General features: G+C 40.2%; 1 protein-coding gene across 1 annotated transcript; it reads left to right on the plus strand.

Moving 5' to 3' along the window:
• The first annotated feature begins 1,122 nt into the window (after window positions 1-1,122).
• cpn1 (carboxypeptidase N, polypeptide 1) lies at window positions 1,123-16,722 on the plus strand. The gene is made up of 9 exons (XM_044177671.1): window positions 1,123-1,799; window positions 4,758-4,954; window positions 6,490-6,645; window positions 10,657-10,833; window positions 10,978-11,089; window positions 13,986-14,125; window positions 14,816-14,915; window positions 15,903-16,021; window positions 16,270-16,722. Exons 1-9 carry the CDS (start codon window positions 1,565-1,567, stop codon window positions 16,378-16,380), a joined length of 1,347 nt encoding a protein of 448 aa, XP_044033606.1. The 5' UTR covers window positions 1,123-1,564; the 3' UTR covers window positions 16,381-16,722.
• The last annotated feature ends 292 nt before the right edge of the window (window positions 16,723-17,014 follow it).

A 17,014-nucleotide genomic window follows, 5' to 3' on the forward strand; every position in this document is an offset into this window, starting at 1 on the left:
CAACAATTCGGGGCCAGCAGCAAGGAAGATCCTTTTTATCTGGTTAGCTTTTGCTCAACAATCATGTTTTATTTGCATCTTACTGGGATTGTTTCATTGAACGGAAGGTTACAGCTGAGCGTTGTTGGCATGGCAGTGAGATGTGAATAGGGCTGGCGACCGGAGCGCAGCCTTGAGGCGTACCAGATGTAAACAATGAAGCACAAGAAACACAATCACCAGCAGAGACAATGAGGACTGGTCCAAAGCAGTCCCACTTACTTTAGCTTGTCAGTTAGAAGGGCATTGATAGCATATGATATGTAAATATGAGAAGCACAGTTTCAGCTTTACATTTTGAGGAAAATCAACGACAGAGAGGCTAATTTTCATGGAATAAAACTTTAGTGCAGCCAAGTTGGTCTTTGTCTCAATTTCTGTCTGTATCTCTCTCCTTCTCTTCTCCTGCTTTCTCTCCATCCTTGTCAGTTGTTATTCCTCCCTTTGTACCTTTTTTACATTTCTCCTTCCCCTTGAGCCTTCTGTTGCTCAATTTTCCATCTGCAACTCTTTCTCTTGCTTCACGTTTGCCTTTCCTTCTCTTTTTTGAAACTTCCACAAGCAGTTGCACAACATTGTGTGAGGGAAAAGCTCCTCTTTTCTCCAGCAGGTTTGATTGACAGCACCCCTTGCACACTCTGCATTAAGTGTGTGTGTGTTTGTGGGGGATGCATGTGTCTTGGCATCAACATGTGTCTTTTAGAAGTTTAATTGCAGCATTTGGTCTTTCTTCTCTGTGCCACAAGAGCATGTGTGTGCATTCATACACACGTTTTCCTGTGTGTGTGTGTATGAATGCTGCTTCGAAACAGCAACAAAACCGGTCAAAAGATTGCGAAAGAGCACTCAAACTGATTAATCAGAGGAGTGCAGGCACACGTGCGTGCAGGCGCACACACACACACACACACACACACACACACACACACACACACACACACACACACACAGGGGTTGTGTGTTGACTTAAGAGTTAATGAATGGATGATTGAGGGCTGCAGGGGTTGGGGAGAGCAGTGCCGTGGAAACAACCCCTCTTTCCCAGGAAGGGAGTATAGAACAAGAGTTAGAGACAAAGAAAGGGATAGAAAATGAGTGTCTCAGAGAAAGAATGAAATTCAGATTGTGTGCAGAGAGCCGAGGGGGCTGCGGGGCGAACTACTTGAAGCAAAAGTATTCTAAGCGCCAATAAAGCAAGTAGCATGTACTTGACAAGGACCCAAAGGGAAAGAGAGAGGGAGAGAAGCAGCTGTTGGAGGAGGAGGAGTGAGACAAAGAAGGAGCAGGGGGCTGTCCTTACTTGCTCTTCAGTGTGAGAACTGTATGTGGGAGGAGGCGGAGGGAGAGCAGGAGAAAGAAGAGGACAAGAAAGGAAAAGAGCAAGCAGGGAGTAAGCAGTATGTTTGGTGTGTAAGGAGATAAACATACATCTGAAAGTGTGTGAGTGCTTTGCATAGTTGCAGGCAGTCTCTTCTCCAGCGTCCTCTCCTCTACTCCTGTGCTGCACAACTTGGGCTGAGGGACCATGCAGCAGGGGTGGACTCTTCCCTGGCTTGCTTCACTCCTACTAGGGCTGATGGGGCTCCTGGTGTGCAGCTCAGACTTCCAGCATCACCGCTACGAGGACATGGTGCGAGCCCTGTTTGCGGTGCAGAGCGAGTGCCCCTACATCACCCGCATTTACAGCATCGGGCGCAGTGTAGAGGGGCGCCACCTCTACGTGCTGGAGTTCAGTGATAACCCGGGCATCCATGAAGCATGTGAGTAACACTTGATTCAGTGTATGACAGTCCAGTAAGGATGGGCATGTTAAAGATCAAATGTGTTTCTGTTTTGTTATGTCAATCTGTATGTCAGCAAGACTAATACATTTGGGAATTATTGCGGACATACAGCATATTCCAAGTTAATATAGTATTCAATATTAATCAAAATATAAAAATCAGTTCATATGAGTTAAGCTCTATATGACAGCAAGCTTACCCTCTTGCCAAATTCCACAAAGCAACTTTTGAAGCTAATAAACAATCATGATACAATGTTCTGGTGGTGCAGTGAATGGATTTAAAATGAATATGGATTTCAAAAGCACAGGCCCTGTGACTGGCTGCTCATTTGTTTTGCACTTCTTGCTGTGGGGAGTGAGAACATAGCTGGCAGAAGACAGAGCAGTCTGTGGGGGCTCTGGTTTTTTCCCCGAAGAGATGAAACACAAGCTTTCGATGCGGCTTACTGAAGCTGAATTACTGTGTGGCTTCATAGTGAAGAAGAAATAGAGGAGTTAACCCAAGCTGGTTTATTTGATAAACATCTGTGGAAAACTCAAAGTGTAAGACAAAAGGCAAAAGTGAAAGAATTGAGAACAGAACATCTGTGATTCATTTCAATTTTTGCCATCCAACCACTTACAAAATGTATGGTGTTATTCAAAGCTGAGCAGATGACACAGAAGTTCACTTTGAGTCAACAAGGCTTTAACCCTGAACCCCCCCCCCCCCACCCACTCACCACCACCACCCACCACCACCACCACCACCGAATCCCCAGGTGTTTATTTTGCATATTGATTGCAATTTGAAAACCATAACCTCGTCATGGCTAATGTTTGTATTGAAAACAGGCCAAAGGGTCACATTCATGTAAGTGAGTTTGAAGATTTTTCCATTCTTGCATTTTTAATAAAAAAGAAAAAAAAGAAAAGCTTGACAACTGCAGGGAATGCTTTTTTGGCTGCGGCTGAGCTTGCATTTTTATCTGCATTTGCACACGTAGGGGCTTCCTTCAGTAGAATAGAAGGATGTGCGCCTGTTCTGTTGCAAGATGACCGAGGGTGAAAAACAGGAACTGTGCACTTCACAGAGGGGAGTGACCTAAGGTCTTGTCTGGGTCAACCCTCTTGCACCCTTTAGGAAGTTCATGCCTTTCACATGCTGCCGAGTATGTGTGTGTGTGTTTTTTTTTTTAAAGCTGCATGCTCGAGCCAACACTGTTTTCTGAACCTGCGGCCAGTTGGCCCTGTGTTAAAGAAAAGGAGGTGAATTGCAGCGCCCAAGCTGCCATTTGGGTGCCTGAAGCAATTAGTGAAGGGTGTTCATAAATTTGGAAGTACCCCCCCCCCAAAAAACACTTACTTCTTCTCATGAACAACAGAAGTGGAAACAAATAAAATAATTCAGTGTTATGTACCATGCTTTTAGTGTAAAATCATATAGTTAGGCCACAAGATAGCATTATTTTAGCATTAAGCAAAAAGTTCTCACCATTGTTCAGCAGTAGCTCTGTCAAGCTGCCGCGTTTGGGGGTCCTTGGTTCTATTAACGCTGAAGCAGTGATTAATGAAGGGACCCCTGGGTGGAGGGAACCCTAGACAGAGAGGGAGACTGTTTGGATAGGTGGCTCACCCAATCACTGACAGTTACCCAGGAATGCCAGATGACATTATCCAAATAATTCAATCAGTTGCAATCACACTCACCTTTGTCAGAAGCTTGAGAATTACCTTATCAAGAAATTGCAATAATGTAAAAACATTAAGGTTGGTAATTAGTTTAAAGCGAGATTACGTTTTGAAAGAAAAAAATAATGCAATCTGCCTCTCAAATGAAAAGTTTAGTATAATAGCAATAAAACCCAGCACCATTGCTCAATTTAATACACTAAAGGGTTTTCTGCTACAGCCTTACTTGGTCTGGTATGACCCGTAGCTAATGGTGGCTAATGTTAGCTAGTGCAGCTCCACATCAAAGTCACATCAAAGTCTGTTTACAGGTCTTTGGGGTTACTACGGCTTATGTGAAAAAGGTTGCATAAAGCCTTTTGTGGCTTCAGAGGGAGCTGCAAGAAGAAATGATAAATTGCCTCAAGTGATGTCAGTGTCGATTGGAGATATAGACTACAAGTTTGAAATTCTGGGGGTGTGGAGTTAAAAAGAAGTGAGCTTACCACATCTCTGGAGCCGCTCCTCATCTCGCAGCTCGAGGCTACATTAGCTGCTACTAGCATAACACACCTGAATCTCCGACAGAACTGTTGCCGGTCGAGTTGCATTGTGGATAATGTAGGCACCAGTTTTTGACAAGGAAGACAAATGCATAGAATAAAAAAGGCGATATCTCTAGTTCTGCTACATTGATTTTGATCCTTATTTTATCCATTGTGAGTCCAACAATGGTATATGGTACATTATGACTCTTGTGCTACTATTACACCATGTTTCAGCGTGTCACAGATAAACATTTCAATGGTTTTATCATAAAAGTAGGCTACAACGAGAAGTCACAGTGTACCTCATGAGGAGACCCTTTTTTTTGCTCCTATGGCCCCATTCCACTCGCTCTCCGTCAGGCAGCCTAATGATGATGTCTTTAAAGCGGCTGACTCAAGAGAATCTTGGTAAATGCAGAATCTGCCATTAGCCTGTTAATGCCATTTATAGCGGCTGCTGTCGACCAAAAGTTACGTAGTTTCGCTTTAATCAGGTTTTGTGGTCACCTTGTAACATTTAGAAACTCAAGATATGGCACAAAGACTCAATAAACTCATAGGCTGGATTAAAAATTGAAAGCCTACCCATTGAGTATATTGTATTTTCATGTAGTGATGTGCTCATATGTGTGTGCATATGCATGTTCAGGCAGTCATTTTAAATGTCACGCTTGGCAGCTCTGTGTGGCTTTTTGACCTTATGCCCCCACTCCACCTCTCCAATTCCTCCCCAGTGGAACCGGAGTTCAAGTACGTGGGCAACATGCATGGCAACGAAGTGCTCGGCCGTGAGCTGCTCATTAAGTTCTCCCAGTTTCTATGCGAGGAGTATCGGGTCGGAAACCAGCGAATCATGAGGCTGATCCATGACACGCGCATCCACATCCTGCCCTCCATGAACCCTGATGGCTACGAGGTGGCTGCCAGACAGGTAATGTACACCCTGACATACGTGTGAGCTCCGGGCTTCCGCATGCCAAAAGAAAACCAGGCAAAGTCTCCCACTGGGATGCCCTTGGCTGTTTGTCTTCAGCAATCATTTGCCAGTTGTGGAGAAAAAGTTTCCACATTTTTCCTTGATTGTATTCTTGCCAGTGGAAATGTTAGAAATGTTAAGGTCTGTCAGGAAAACTAAACACCTGCAAGTTAAATCACAGCAAACGCACATCTTATCTTACTCCTCTCTAAAGGTATCTGTGTGTCTGTTTATATCCATTGAAGACAAGCAACCAAGAGCCAAAAACAGTTGTTTTAATAAAATATTCCACAGTTTGTTAATGTCTATAATAATCCCATCTATGAGAGAGCCCCTAGCTTTCCATCAGGGGGTAATTATACTGGCCGTGAAACAACAGACACACATGCAACCCCCTTTAACACAAACACACACATACATTCGCACAATCTCTTTGAGACTAATTATATGTCCAGGGGAGGCCAGTTGCATATGATGGACCCTCTTTTGCCTCTCAGACGACACATGCACACCACACTATAATTTGTTGCATCACAGATGTTTGGATGCAGCAGCGTCTGGACAACAATGGGAAGGCTGCTTCATTTCCCATATGGCAGATGGCATAATGTTGATTCTGGGTACCGATTGAGCTTTTTGAGGAAAAACAACAAAAATGTAATTTCATGTCCCCGGCAGCAGAAAATGTAAGATTTAAAAAGTTCCATATAGCGTTTAGTCAGTTCTTTCAGTTGTCTTACAGCAGTTCAGTAAGTCCTGTAGTAGCTTGCATGGAAATACTGTGCAAATCCAAGAAGAGCCTCCCTGTTTTGGAACAAATCATTTTTTGGAATTGCTCCTGATGTCAAAAAAAGAGAAAGCTGGAGGATAGACAGTAAAGACAAAGTAATTTCAGAAGTGGCACTCAGTGATAAACGGTGCTATTTGGAGTCAAATGGAGAAAGAGGCAAATGAGAAAGAAAATTCCAAGGCACTCTGAGTCCTGAGTATAATAAAACAACAGTCTACAGCCATGCTAGCAAATTTACCAAATTTCATGGCAATCTATCCATTAGTTGTCGAGACATTTCACTCAAAAGCTCAAATGTCAACAATGATAAAAATCTAAAAACCTTCAATATTGCGTCTGCCATGTATTATTATAGACTTTTTTATTATACTTGGGACTCAGAGTGTCTTGGAATTTTCTCTTGTTTGTGTAGTCTTAACAACTTTTAAAGGTTTTTGGGAAGGATTTGATTTTGGATTCCTAAGAAAACAAGGAAATCATTGTGAATTATTACTAATTTACTGTTGTTACACTGCAGATTGCCTGTGCAGTTTGTGGAAAATGCAAACCAGTTTTCCTGCTTCCAAGCAATAGGGATTCATAGCTTGAAAAGCTGCCAAAACATGATAGTTCAATCACTCTGCTGGGAAAAACCAAGGTAACCCAACAGTAGTTGCTGTTTGAAAAACTTATTACGATATTTTGGTCTGTGGATCAACAGGGTCCAGAGTTCAATGGCTACCTGGTGGGTCGAGGGAACTCCAGAGAAATCGATCTGAACCGTAACTTTCCAGACCTGAATGCACTCATGTACTATTACGAGAAGACCAACGGACAAAACCACCACCTGCCCCTGCCGGACAACTGGGAGCAGCAGGTCAGTGCTACTGGATATATATATATATATATATATATATATGGTTATCTTTGTGTATGTGCACATGTGTGCAAATACATGTACGTGCTTATGTGGGTGAGAAGGCGATATTGAAGATGGATGAATGTGTTTCTCATGCTTGTGTGAGTGTGTGTTCACTGTTTGAATATGGAGTTGAATAATGAGCAACTGTAACATAGCCGAGTATCTTGGCTTTGACTATGTTGACATAAACGGACTCATGAGATTTGGATCAGTTTCTGCTGCCAGCTGAGCTTTTACTAAATAAAAAGAAACTGCCCATAAATTTAAACAGTAAATAGACCCAGTAAATCGCTCGGTACGCTGTCTGTTTCATGTCGTGTATATTTGTGTTTGCCTGTACAGTCTGACCCATTTGAATGGGTGTGCTTGCTTATCTTACTGTAAAAACCTATATATCCTCATATAAACAGTGCTTTTCTTCATCTGGGTCAGAAGAGGCCACTCTCCTTTGTCTTTGCAATACGAAACTGGCGGGCAAAATGGCAGCCTTACTCATTCCAACTCAGATGACAAAGTGGAAAAAAAAAGCATCACTTAAGATATGCTTTAGATCAACCCTTATGACCTTGAAAAATAATATGAGTTTGAATATTTCTATATATGATAGTTTTTGTGGATTTTTGGAGCATAGGAAATTAATTCCAGATTTGACAATTTAAAAGGAAGTCAGTGGAGGACAATTGAATAAAGTTGACATAAAGAAGTTCTCTAAAGCTCTCACACTCTTGGAATCATAACGACCTGACAAGATATATGTACTGTATATAAAGACTTTCAGCTTCAGCTAAATATTTTTGTCTTTTCGTCACCGCCATGAGAATTTGAACTGACCTACTCTGTGGCGTCAGAGTGTAACTGTTACCTGCTACCTTGAGATACTGTGTGACTGTCCACATAGCTTACAAACCTGTGATTTCACTAAAAATCATCTGTTCATTGCCAGGTCTGTATTTTACAGTGGTGGAAGAAGTACTCCTTCCTTTACTTAAGTAAAAATTTACATTTAAAATGCATTTAAAATCCTACTTAATGATTATTAATTGGGTAGCAATGAGGAAGAGGGCAGTGTGGAGTAAAAAGTACAATATTTACCTCTGAAATGTAGTGGAGTAGAAGTATAAAGTAGCATACTGGGTATTTCAAAAGCACAGATGATTTCTTTAAATAATAAATACTTTTACCCCTGTGCTCTTTTCCAGTGGGTAGTGAACAACTGATAAACCCCTGGTGGATATTTTTCTTGCTATTGAAACCCACTTATCAAGCACTGTGCTCCTTGAAATACTTTTAACTTGGCAGATGACTATACATGCAACTGCATGTCCTGTCCATTAAAACTTAAGAAGCAGACCCGTGGGGGGATTAACTGTATCATTTATTTAAAAAAATATGCTGATGTATTACATTTGTGGCTCAATATTGCAGGGTATACAGTATACTGTAGCTCAGATTGGCTGTAGTAGAGACACACTTTTGTTCTGGGTGACTTTACTGTATTTCACTGTGCACTTATTATTTTAGATTACTGCAGTGTAAAATGTAGAGAGAAGGGAAGGATGAGAGTGTGTGCTGTCAAACTATCACTAATAGTTGAGTACATTTTAAGTATTAAGGTCAGATCCTTGGGGGTGCAGACATCTTATCTTCAGCAGACACTAAAAGGGCTTCTGTTCTCAAGGTTAATTTCCTTTTTTCCCCCTTTTTCCTTGTTTTTCTCTAAATTGGCCTGCTCTTTGGTTTCTCCTGCTTGAAACCACTAGGTGTTATTATAATATAATGTCTCTGAAAATATATAATAATATAATATCATTGAGCCACTTCTTAAAACAAAGAGGGGAGGTTGATTTTATTCTCTCAAAATACACATTTGTAGGTATAACAAAGTGGTTTTGTTCCCAAGCAAGGGACAGCCATTGATTTTTTTCCTATTACCTAGTTCCTGGGTTGCAAATGTGTTGAGAAAACTAAAACACTGGTCCTCCTAGTCACGGGCTGGATGTCTACCCACATGACTGCCTCTTGGAAGGCAAACACAAAAGAGTAACTGTGCCACTGTTACAGATACTTCATTCATGCTGGTCAGGATTACATTCTCACAGGCTGCATGAAGCCAGAAGCCCCTGTGCTCGCCTGCAGGCTCAGCCATGCTACATTTTAATTAGCCAGCCTTCATTCAGAGGAATGAGTTTAATAAAAAAAATAAGTTCTATTTTCCTCTGCAAGAAACACTGTTTCACAAAATAATGCAAAGCTAGACATGGCAAAGGTGAAAAAAAGACTAATCCTGGAACTTCCAGGTGACCTACACATGGGACTATTTTGATTCCTGTATAAATAAACATAACTTTAATATTCAAATCTTGTAGTAAACTGTACAAGGGGATATGCACTTGTTCTGGTCTCCCAGTGTAGTTGTAGTTTTTCATGGTTAATTCCACTCAGGAATCCATTTTTAAATGTTTTCCACCACTGACAGCAGGGTCTGTTCTCAGAAATACAGTTTTTATACAGCCTCTGAAGAAGAACTCACCTTGCACCATGAACTGCTGACAATTGATTGGCCGGCAGAGGACATCCCTCATCCAGTGTGAAATCTAACCTTGTCTGTCAATGAACCACTGAGTGACCCAGAATGTATGGATTTGTGTAGATTTGTATTTAAGAAGGATTATCTCTGTGTGTGTGTGTGTGTGTGTGTGTGTGTGTGTGTGTGTGTGTAACCCTACACCATGGTGACAGCTCTGACTTCAAAGCAGGCAGGCGTGTATATATAGATCCAAAGACAATAAACACCTGCCAGTCCTCAAAACAGAAGTCCCACATCACGGTTACAACTGCTGCGTTCAAGGCTAGTAGCCTCTGATCGGCCTGATTATTCTTCAGCTCAACCAGACTGTGTTTATTGTCCCACATACCATATTCAAGGAGAGGCGTTACTCCTTGTCTCCATGCATGATATATGGCTAGGAGTGTGTGAGGATAGTTAGCACTGACAGAGAAAATAAATGGCAGCCTAAACTGGAATTTAAAGGTTTAAGATGTCTAAGCATTGAATGGGAGATACCATCGGGTTTGGCTGATCCTGCTCATGCAGAATGAGATGCATTAAATGATAATAAGTAAATGTTAACAGCCTTATGTAACCTTAAAATACTCTTGGGACTAACAGATTTTTAGGTAGGGATTGTAGGTTTGCAGTAGAAGTACACTTTTGTGTTTCCATCCTGGCAACTAAAATCTTGCATTATCTTGTAAACTCAACTTTCTCCCTGAATTCCAGACTCAAAAACAGATAAGGACGGCATTTTAACAAATACTAAGCATGCCTCATTCATTTAGAGTTTAGATAACATGAGGTATGCTGAAACACTTTACTGCAAGTAAAGCTGAAGAATCATTTTATGGGCTTGAGGAAGGCAGAGGATACCTTGAATTACGTTTTCTAAAGATTAACCTGGTGCAAGTGAAAAGAGGGAAAAAATCCAAGAGAAAATATTTGTATATGGTAAAGCAGAGAAAACTAGCATTTGTCCAGATAACCAGCCAAGCAGAGAAGCAAGTGGTTCTGGGTGAAAAGAAAACCAGATGTCTTCAGTCCACTGATGTTGTTTGGGAAAAGTGTGGGATGAAGTGAAGGTTATGTGTAATAATATCAGTAACCAAACAGTAAGTCTGACTGGCACTAAGAGGGCATTGTATAGTTTAACTTAAGGATTGGGAAAGAATTTATGGACTAAATTTGGACTAATTATTTTACAAAAATACTGTAAGAGCTGGACAATTGATGAAGGGCATTACATAAATGCTGCACTACAATGCAGTGACTAGTTACATTCAATATGTCTTTGTGTGCGTTAATATCATTGTATAAAAAGGTCCATCGGTCATGTACATTGTCTTGTAAGTACATCATCCCTAAAGGTTATAAGCTACTTTCTTTATAACTTTGTCGAACATCTTCTACAGGTTGAACCAGAGACTTTGGCAGTCATAAAATGGATGCAAAACTACAATTTTGTCCTGTCAGCCAACCTCCACGGGGGAGCTGTGGTAGCCAATTACCCCTTCGACAGGTCAAGAGATCCTCGCATTCGAGGGAGGACCACGTATGCAGCCACTCCCGATGACAAAATCTTCAGAAAGGTGTGCTGCAGATTAAACATTCCTTCCAGATGTTACACACATCTGATCTCATTACTGTTGTTGTTGTTGTTGTTGTGTGTGTGTTTGTGTGTGTGTGAAAACATGTGAATGACTGGGCACATGTGCATTTGTGTGTGATGACAGTTGGCGAGGACTTACTCGTACGCTCACAGCTGGATGCACAAGGGTTGGAACTGTGGGGACTTCTTTGACGAGGGGATCACCAACGGGGCAAGCTGGTACTCTCTGTCCAAAGGTAAGCAATACCTCTCCTCCTGACCAGGAGAGAAAGCAACAGATAGAACGGACATTCAAAACACTAGAAACTCCACTGGAATCTTTTAAAGATATTCTCCCTGATTTTGTTACAGTGTCCCCAAATTTCCTCCCAGCTCACTAGTGAGGTTTTGAACTTAATCTGTGAACTGTGCTTCGGTTTTAATATGGATTAAACAAACAAGATATAACGTGTTAGTTAGTTAGGTAGGTAGGTAGTTAGTAATTCGGAGTAATAGTAGTAGATTACTGAGATTTCAAGGTGCTTGAAGGCAGATTTAGTTACCTTTGGACAGAGCCAGCTAGGCTAGCTGTTTCCCTCTGTTTCCAGTCTTTGTGCCACGCTAAGCTAGCAGCCTGCCGGTGGTAGCTTCAAATTTAATGTACAGACATGAGAGTGGTATCAATCTCGTCATCTAACTATTTCCCAAAATGTCAAAATATTTCTTTTAAAGACACTAAGTACATTGTTTGGAAATATGAACAGATATTCAGACCTCTTATGTGTTTCCATAGAGGTATTAATTAACGATACAGTATACAGCAGCACACACGGACTTAATGGAAGAAAGCGAAGTGTGTAGTGCCGCGCACTGCCATACACCCCAGATACAGAGATGGAATTTCAAGACTACCTGTTGCAGCACTATAAAGCACAATACTGACTCATTACCTCCATGTGCATAACAGATTGTTTCCTGTTCATGTGCAAAATTCCATTGTGTTGTTGGAGGACGTCCATTATCATTCTCTTTCCAAAGAAAGACAAGGCCACCTGCATGAATGATGGCAGGCACTGGCATAGACTTCAGCATGAATGACATGCCTTGAGTGGCTTGCAAGGCACGCTTTCCCAGTGTCGTCATGGATTCTCTGACTGTTTCTGAGGCCTCTGTGCTCTCCTCTTGCCTTTAACCTCTTCAGATGGGGGATAGTCTGAATCTCTTGGAAGAGCACAGCCTTTTAAAGATCCAGTATGTAACATGTAGGAGGCATTTTTTATGGCCACCGTAGTTTCCCCTGCATGCTTGGAACGGGAGGGTGATGAAAGCGGTATTCAAATGGTTGCAAACTGCAATTTCACTGCAAGATGCCACTCAATCCTACATACTGGACCATTAAATTTATATTTATATTTTTAGCCTTCCCTAAAGCTGCACAGAGCTGCAGTCTGTGCCTGGTTCATTTTGTCACTGACAGTGGTAATAACTGGGATGTTTGGGACATACTATTCTATATTTGCCATAGTTTCTAATGTGAATTTTGGTGGGTATTGTGAAAATTATTGTTCCATTTACATATTAAGCTTAAAATACTACACCATTTTACATTATTTATGCACTTTTTTAGCACTGGCAGAGAAACCTTTTTATGCACCAAATTTTTATGAGTAGCCCAGTTGTACAAATTGAAAACTGTTGCAGTTTCTTTGCAAGTCAAGAGGAGGGTCCATTGAAAATTTTAATGAGCTGGGGAGTGCATTGCTTTTTTCAAAAGTGAACCATAAGTTTAAGCCACCCCCCCCCCGCCCCAACCCAAACCGCAATAATTTTGGTACAGTACCTTAACACTCTGCAAATGAATCTCCTCTAGTAATTCATTAATCTGCCACAGGTTCTAACCCTGTGTAGCAATTGGATGATCTTCAACTTTAGTAACTGCTACAGTCAATCTTGATCAAATTTCAAATTTAGAAAATTCCCCAGACTTAAATATACACTATGTACTACGTAGTGTGTTGACTGTATTTTTAGTCTAGTGTCAACCAGTATGTCTTGTCTTTGTACTATGAAAATGTTTTGCTCTGCATCTAATTCCAATTGTATAAATACATCAAAGCAGTTAACCAAGTCAGATTTACTGTCCTCCGATTGCTTCTAGAATATAAAAACTGTGAATATATTCCGTGGAAGTAGCCAGAGTGCTTAGTGGGGCTATTATTAGGGTTTGTTTTAACATAATATTATTTACTGGCAACGGCCACCTACAGGCCATTAGGAGTTTTATGAGCAGCAGATAAATTCAAGTTCTCATCCTCCCTCGCTTGCTTTATGCGTTGGGACACTTGTGCTCCGTTTTAAGATTTGATGAATACTTACAGTAAAGTTTTGCTGTAGAATGCTTGGAAACTACAGTGCATCAAGTTCTTTAAACTGTCTGGGCATGTATTTTCGATTTCAGCTCAGTTCATCTGTAACTACAACAGTAACAATACACACATCTTTGATCTGTAAATCCTGGTCTGGGCTGGTCTGGATTATTCTTTGGAATGTGAATCTGTTGATCTTTTTGGTTGAGTCATGCAAGCTTTTGAATTGGATGAAAACGCCCACAGTCACATTTAGTAGGAGCACGTTATGTTTATTTTAACAACTCCTTTTGCTCCAAATGTTATGTCATGGTCTCTGAGGTTAGATTTGAACTTTCCCTCTCAATCCTGACCGCATATGCATTAGTCTTCTATGAAAAGTAGTGCTGTATTGCAAAGTTGCAAAGCCAAAGACTTAAAAAATTCAGGCTTTCAAAAAGCCATTCTGTTGTTAGGTGTAATATCAGTCCTTCTAAGAGATGGTCTGTCAAAACAGCAAAATGCAGTGGTTTGGAAAAATCTGCTTGGAAAAATGTATTAAAAGCTTCAAGTATCTCAAAGACCAAAAATATGTAACAGTGGGTATTAGATCATCTGAAACGATAAATCTGAATTGATAAATCACATCAACTCCTTACAAATCTGAACAACTCCTTTAAGAGGCAAACTGAGGCTCCATTTAACCACTCTATAAACCACACTGGGAACCACTGATTTGAAAAATATGTCCCATTTTAAAGATCTTCCCTTGAAATCTAAAGTAAACGGGTCCATTTCTGTGTTTCAGGCATGCAGGACTTCAACTACCTGTACAGCAACTGTTTTGAGATCACCCTGGAGCTGAGCTGTGATAAGTTTCCACCAGCGTCAGCACTGGCCAGAGAATGGCTGGGCAACCGAGAAGCACTGGTTTCATACCTCGAACAGGTCAGAACACACATATACACACTCACTATATGGCAAATTACTGTTATCATTTACAACTTGATGTACACAAACACATAAACATACAGTTACACACAAAAACCCAACTACCAAGAGTCATGAGTCCATTACCTTGGCTTCTTGTAAATATTGGCTGGGATTCCCTGGATAAAGTGACTGAAAATGAGCTGTGTGAAATTCAAGTAAACTGACTTTTACCTTCTGTCAAGCATGAAAAGAGGCCTTGGTTTGAGGACAAAATGTCTTTTATCCCAGATTGTCAGAGTGCTGAGAAAAAATACAGAGATGCTAAGGGAGGGCTCAGAAATGCATACCTTTTTCTGTAGCACTGATTAAACAGCCCAAACTGAAAGGGCCTGCAGATACTTTTCTGGTCTTGTTTTACTGTGTGTCTGTTGCAGACCACAGGGCCAAGGAAGGTTAATAAGGTCTAAGGTTTTGGAATGTTATCACTTGATTTGACTTACAATCAATGCAGCATTCAAACACAAAGGTATCTATGGTCACACATACCTGACTTGCCTATATTAACACATATTTCACATGTTTTTGGATGGCACACGCTCAAGCACAAATGGCATGGATCTATAAAAGAATTTACGGTGAGAAATTGGTAAAATGAAATGGAAAAATAACTTGAAAAGCAATGTACATGTGTTGCTCCTTGTTCAGGTGCATCATGGTGTAAAAGGCATGGTGTATGATGAAAACAACAACCCTATCGGCAACGCTGAGATCTCAGTGGCTGGCATCAACCACGATGTGACCAGCGGTGAGAAGGGAGGGTTGGAGGGGGTGTCAGTTAATTTTTATACAGATGTGGTTGTTATTTCCTGAGAGTTTTTTTTTTTTACCTTTTAACTGCAGTGTTGTGAGGTTTGTGGTAAATGATCTGCTAATGTGAGCTAGTGATGTATTAGAATTGAGTGTTCAAACCTTAAAACAAAAATAATCTTAATCACATAAAGAAAGTGGAGTGAAAATGAGGAGTCACTTTGTGCTTCTTGGAAAGAGGTCCAGCTCTCAACAGTGTAGGAAAAAGAGTCTGTTGTCTTTATTATAGCTGAATTTTACTGTATTATCAAAATGAAGAAAGGGCTGTCAATCCTTACACTGGAGTGGAACAAGCCACCCTCTAGTGGTCAATGGTTGAAATTCATTTACTGTATTTACATTTACTCAAGTACTGTTCAATTCTAAGGTACTTGTAATTTACTTGAGCATTATAATTTTATGCTACGTTATACTCCACTGCATTTAAGAGGGAAATATTTTTATTTGCATTTTTTGCAGTTTTAGTAACTACTTAAAATTTAAAAAAACTTGTAATAAGCACATTAAAACTGACAGTCTGACTGTTGGGTACACAGCAATATCTACCTAAAGTAAGCTAATGTTTGCTAACATTAGCCACCATATGCTACTAGTCATACCAGACCAAATAAAGCTGATGCAGTAAAAGTGTATTGACTTTAGTAAAGCTGTATTTTATTGATTTTTAATTCAACTTCTACTTTCTTCATTTCTACTTTCCAAAGTGACATAGGCTCGCTTTAAGTACATTTTTCTGATAATACTTACCTATTTTTACTTGAGTACAGTTTTGAATGCAGGACTTTTACCTGTAATGGAGTATAAGTGGTATTGCTACTTCTACTTAAGTAAAGGATTTGAATACTTCTTCCATTACTGTATGAATTACAATTTGAAATAGACTAGTTGGATGTTTCCACCTCTCATCTTTTCCCATGTCCTCCAGGAGTGGATGGCGACTATTTCAGACTCCTGTTACCAGGTACCTACACTGTGACAGCATCTGCCCCAGGTTACCTTACCTCCACCAGTACTGTGACAGTGGGACCAGCTGAGGCCATACAGGTGTGTTTCGATGTGTGTGGACGGGGTATTTATGGGTGCATAAGACAGCAATCTAAAAGCTGACAGTTTTCCCCATCAATTTACCTTTTTTTAGTGGAAAAAATAGATAGTAAGTAGTCCAAATATGCTCTTAGAGAACCACAGACAAGGCATGTGATTCATTTTTGTGTGTCTGTATGTTCTTGTAGGCTGGTGTACTTACTCTGCCTTGATTACTCATATCTTGTTCTTCATCTCTTCCCTGACAGCTTCATTTTTACTTGAAAACAGCACCAAAACAAAACTTGAAAGTGAAGCCCCATAATGGCAAGAAGAACCTCTCATCTCCCAAGGCCCCCTTAAAACTCGGCCCTAGATGAGACATGGACAATAATTTAGACAACACACAAACATATATATACACATATACTGAAAATCCCACATGAAACATACACACAAGCACACACACATACACACACACACATTATGGAAATGATAATTGACCATAATATATGTATGTAATTTTACCTTTGTAGTCCTATGATTATATATTTCAAACATTTGTGTTTTTGTTGATAAATATATACTGTGTTTCTGGTGTATTTAAGTAACAGTGTTGATTTGTATGAACACGGCTATCCTGTATTTGTAAAGGCCTTTTTGGTTACTATAATTTGCTGAAAATTGAAAGTGAAAATAAAAGAATTTTTTTGCTGTCATTATTTACCATCTCTGTATGATGTGTTTCTGTTTTATTTTTGCCCGTTTAAGGCACAATAATGAATAACAGAAATGTGTCCTTGCTCACTGTAATAACAATAATGCTGATAATAATACACCTTTATTTTCTAGCATTTCAATCCACCCTAAAACACAAACACACACACACACACATAAAGACTAAAGGAAGTCTGAAGATAGCATGAATAACATAGCAGGAGACATAAAAGTTAATTAACAAACAAACGTGAAGAATATCATTGAAGAAAATATTATTTAGCTCCATGGGTGCAC

The sequence above is a fragment of the Siniperca chuatsi genome, linkage group LG20 (genome assembly GCF_020085105.1).
Source record: "Siniperca chuatsi isolate FFG_IHB_CAS linkage group LG20, ASM2008510v1, whole genome shotgun sequence".
In the NCBI taxonomy this organism is placed as follows: Eukaryota; Metazoa; Chordata; class Actinopteri; order Centrarchiformes; family Sinipercidae; genus Siniperca; species Siniperca chuatsi.

Excerpts from the sequence above, each read along its gene's own strand:
- cpn1 (XM_044177671.1), top strand. The coding sequence starts at position 1,565 with ATGCAGCAGGGGTGGACTCTTCCCTGGCTTGCTTCACTCCTACTAGGG. Across the intron at positions 6,646-10,656 it reads CGGACAACTGGGAGCAGCAG|GTTGAACCAGAGACTTTGGC; the intron begins GTCAGTGCTACT and ends CATCTTCTACAG. Across the intron at positions 11,090-13,985 it reads CTGGTACTCTCTGTCCAAAG|GCATGCAGGACTTCAACTAC; the intron begins GTAAGCAATACC and ends TCTGTGTTTCAG.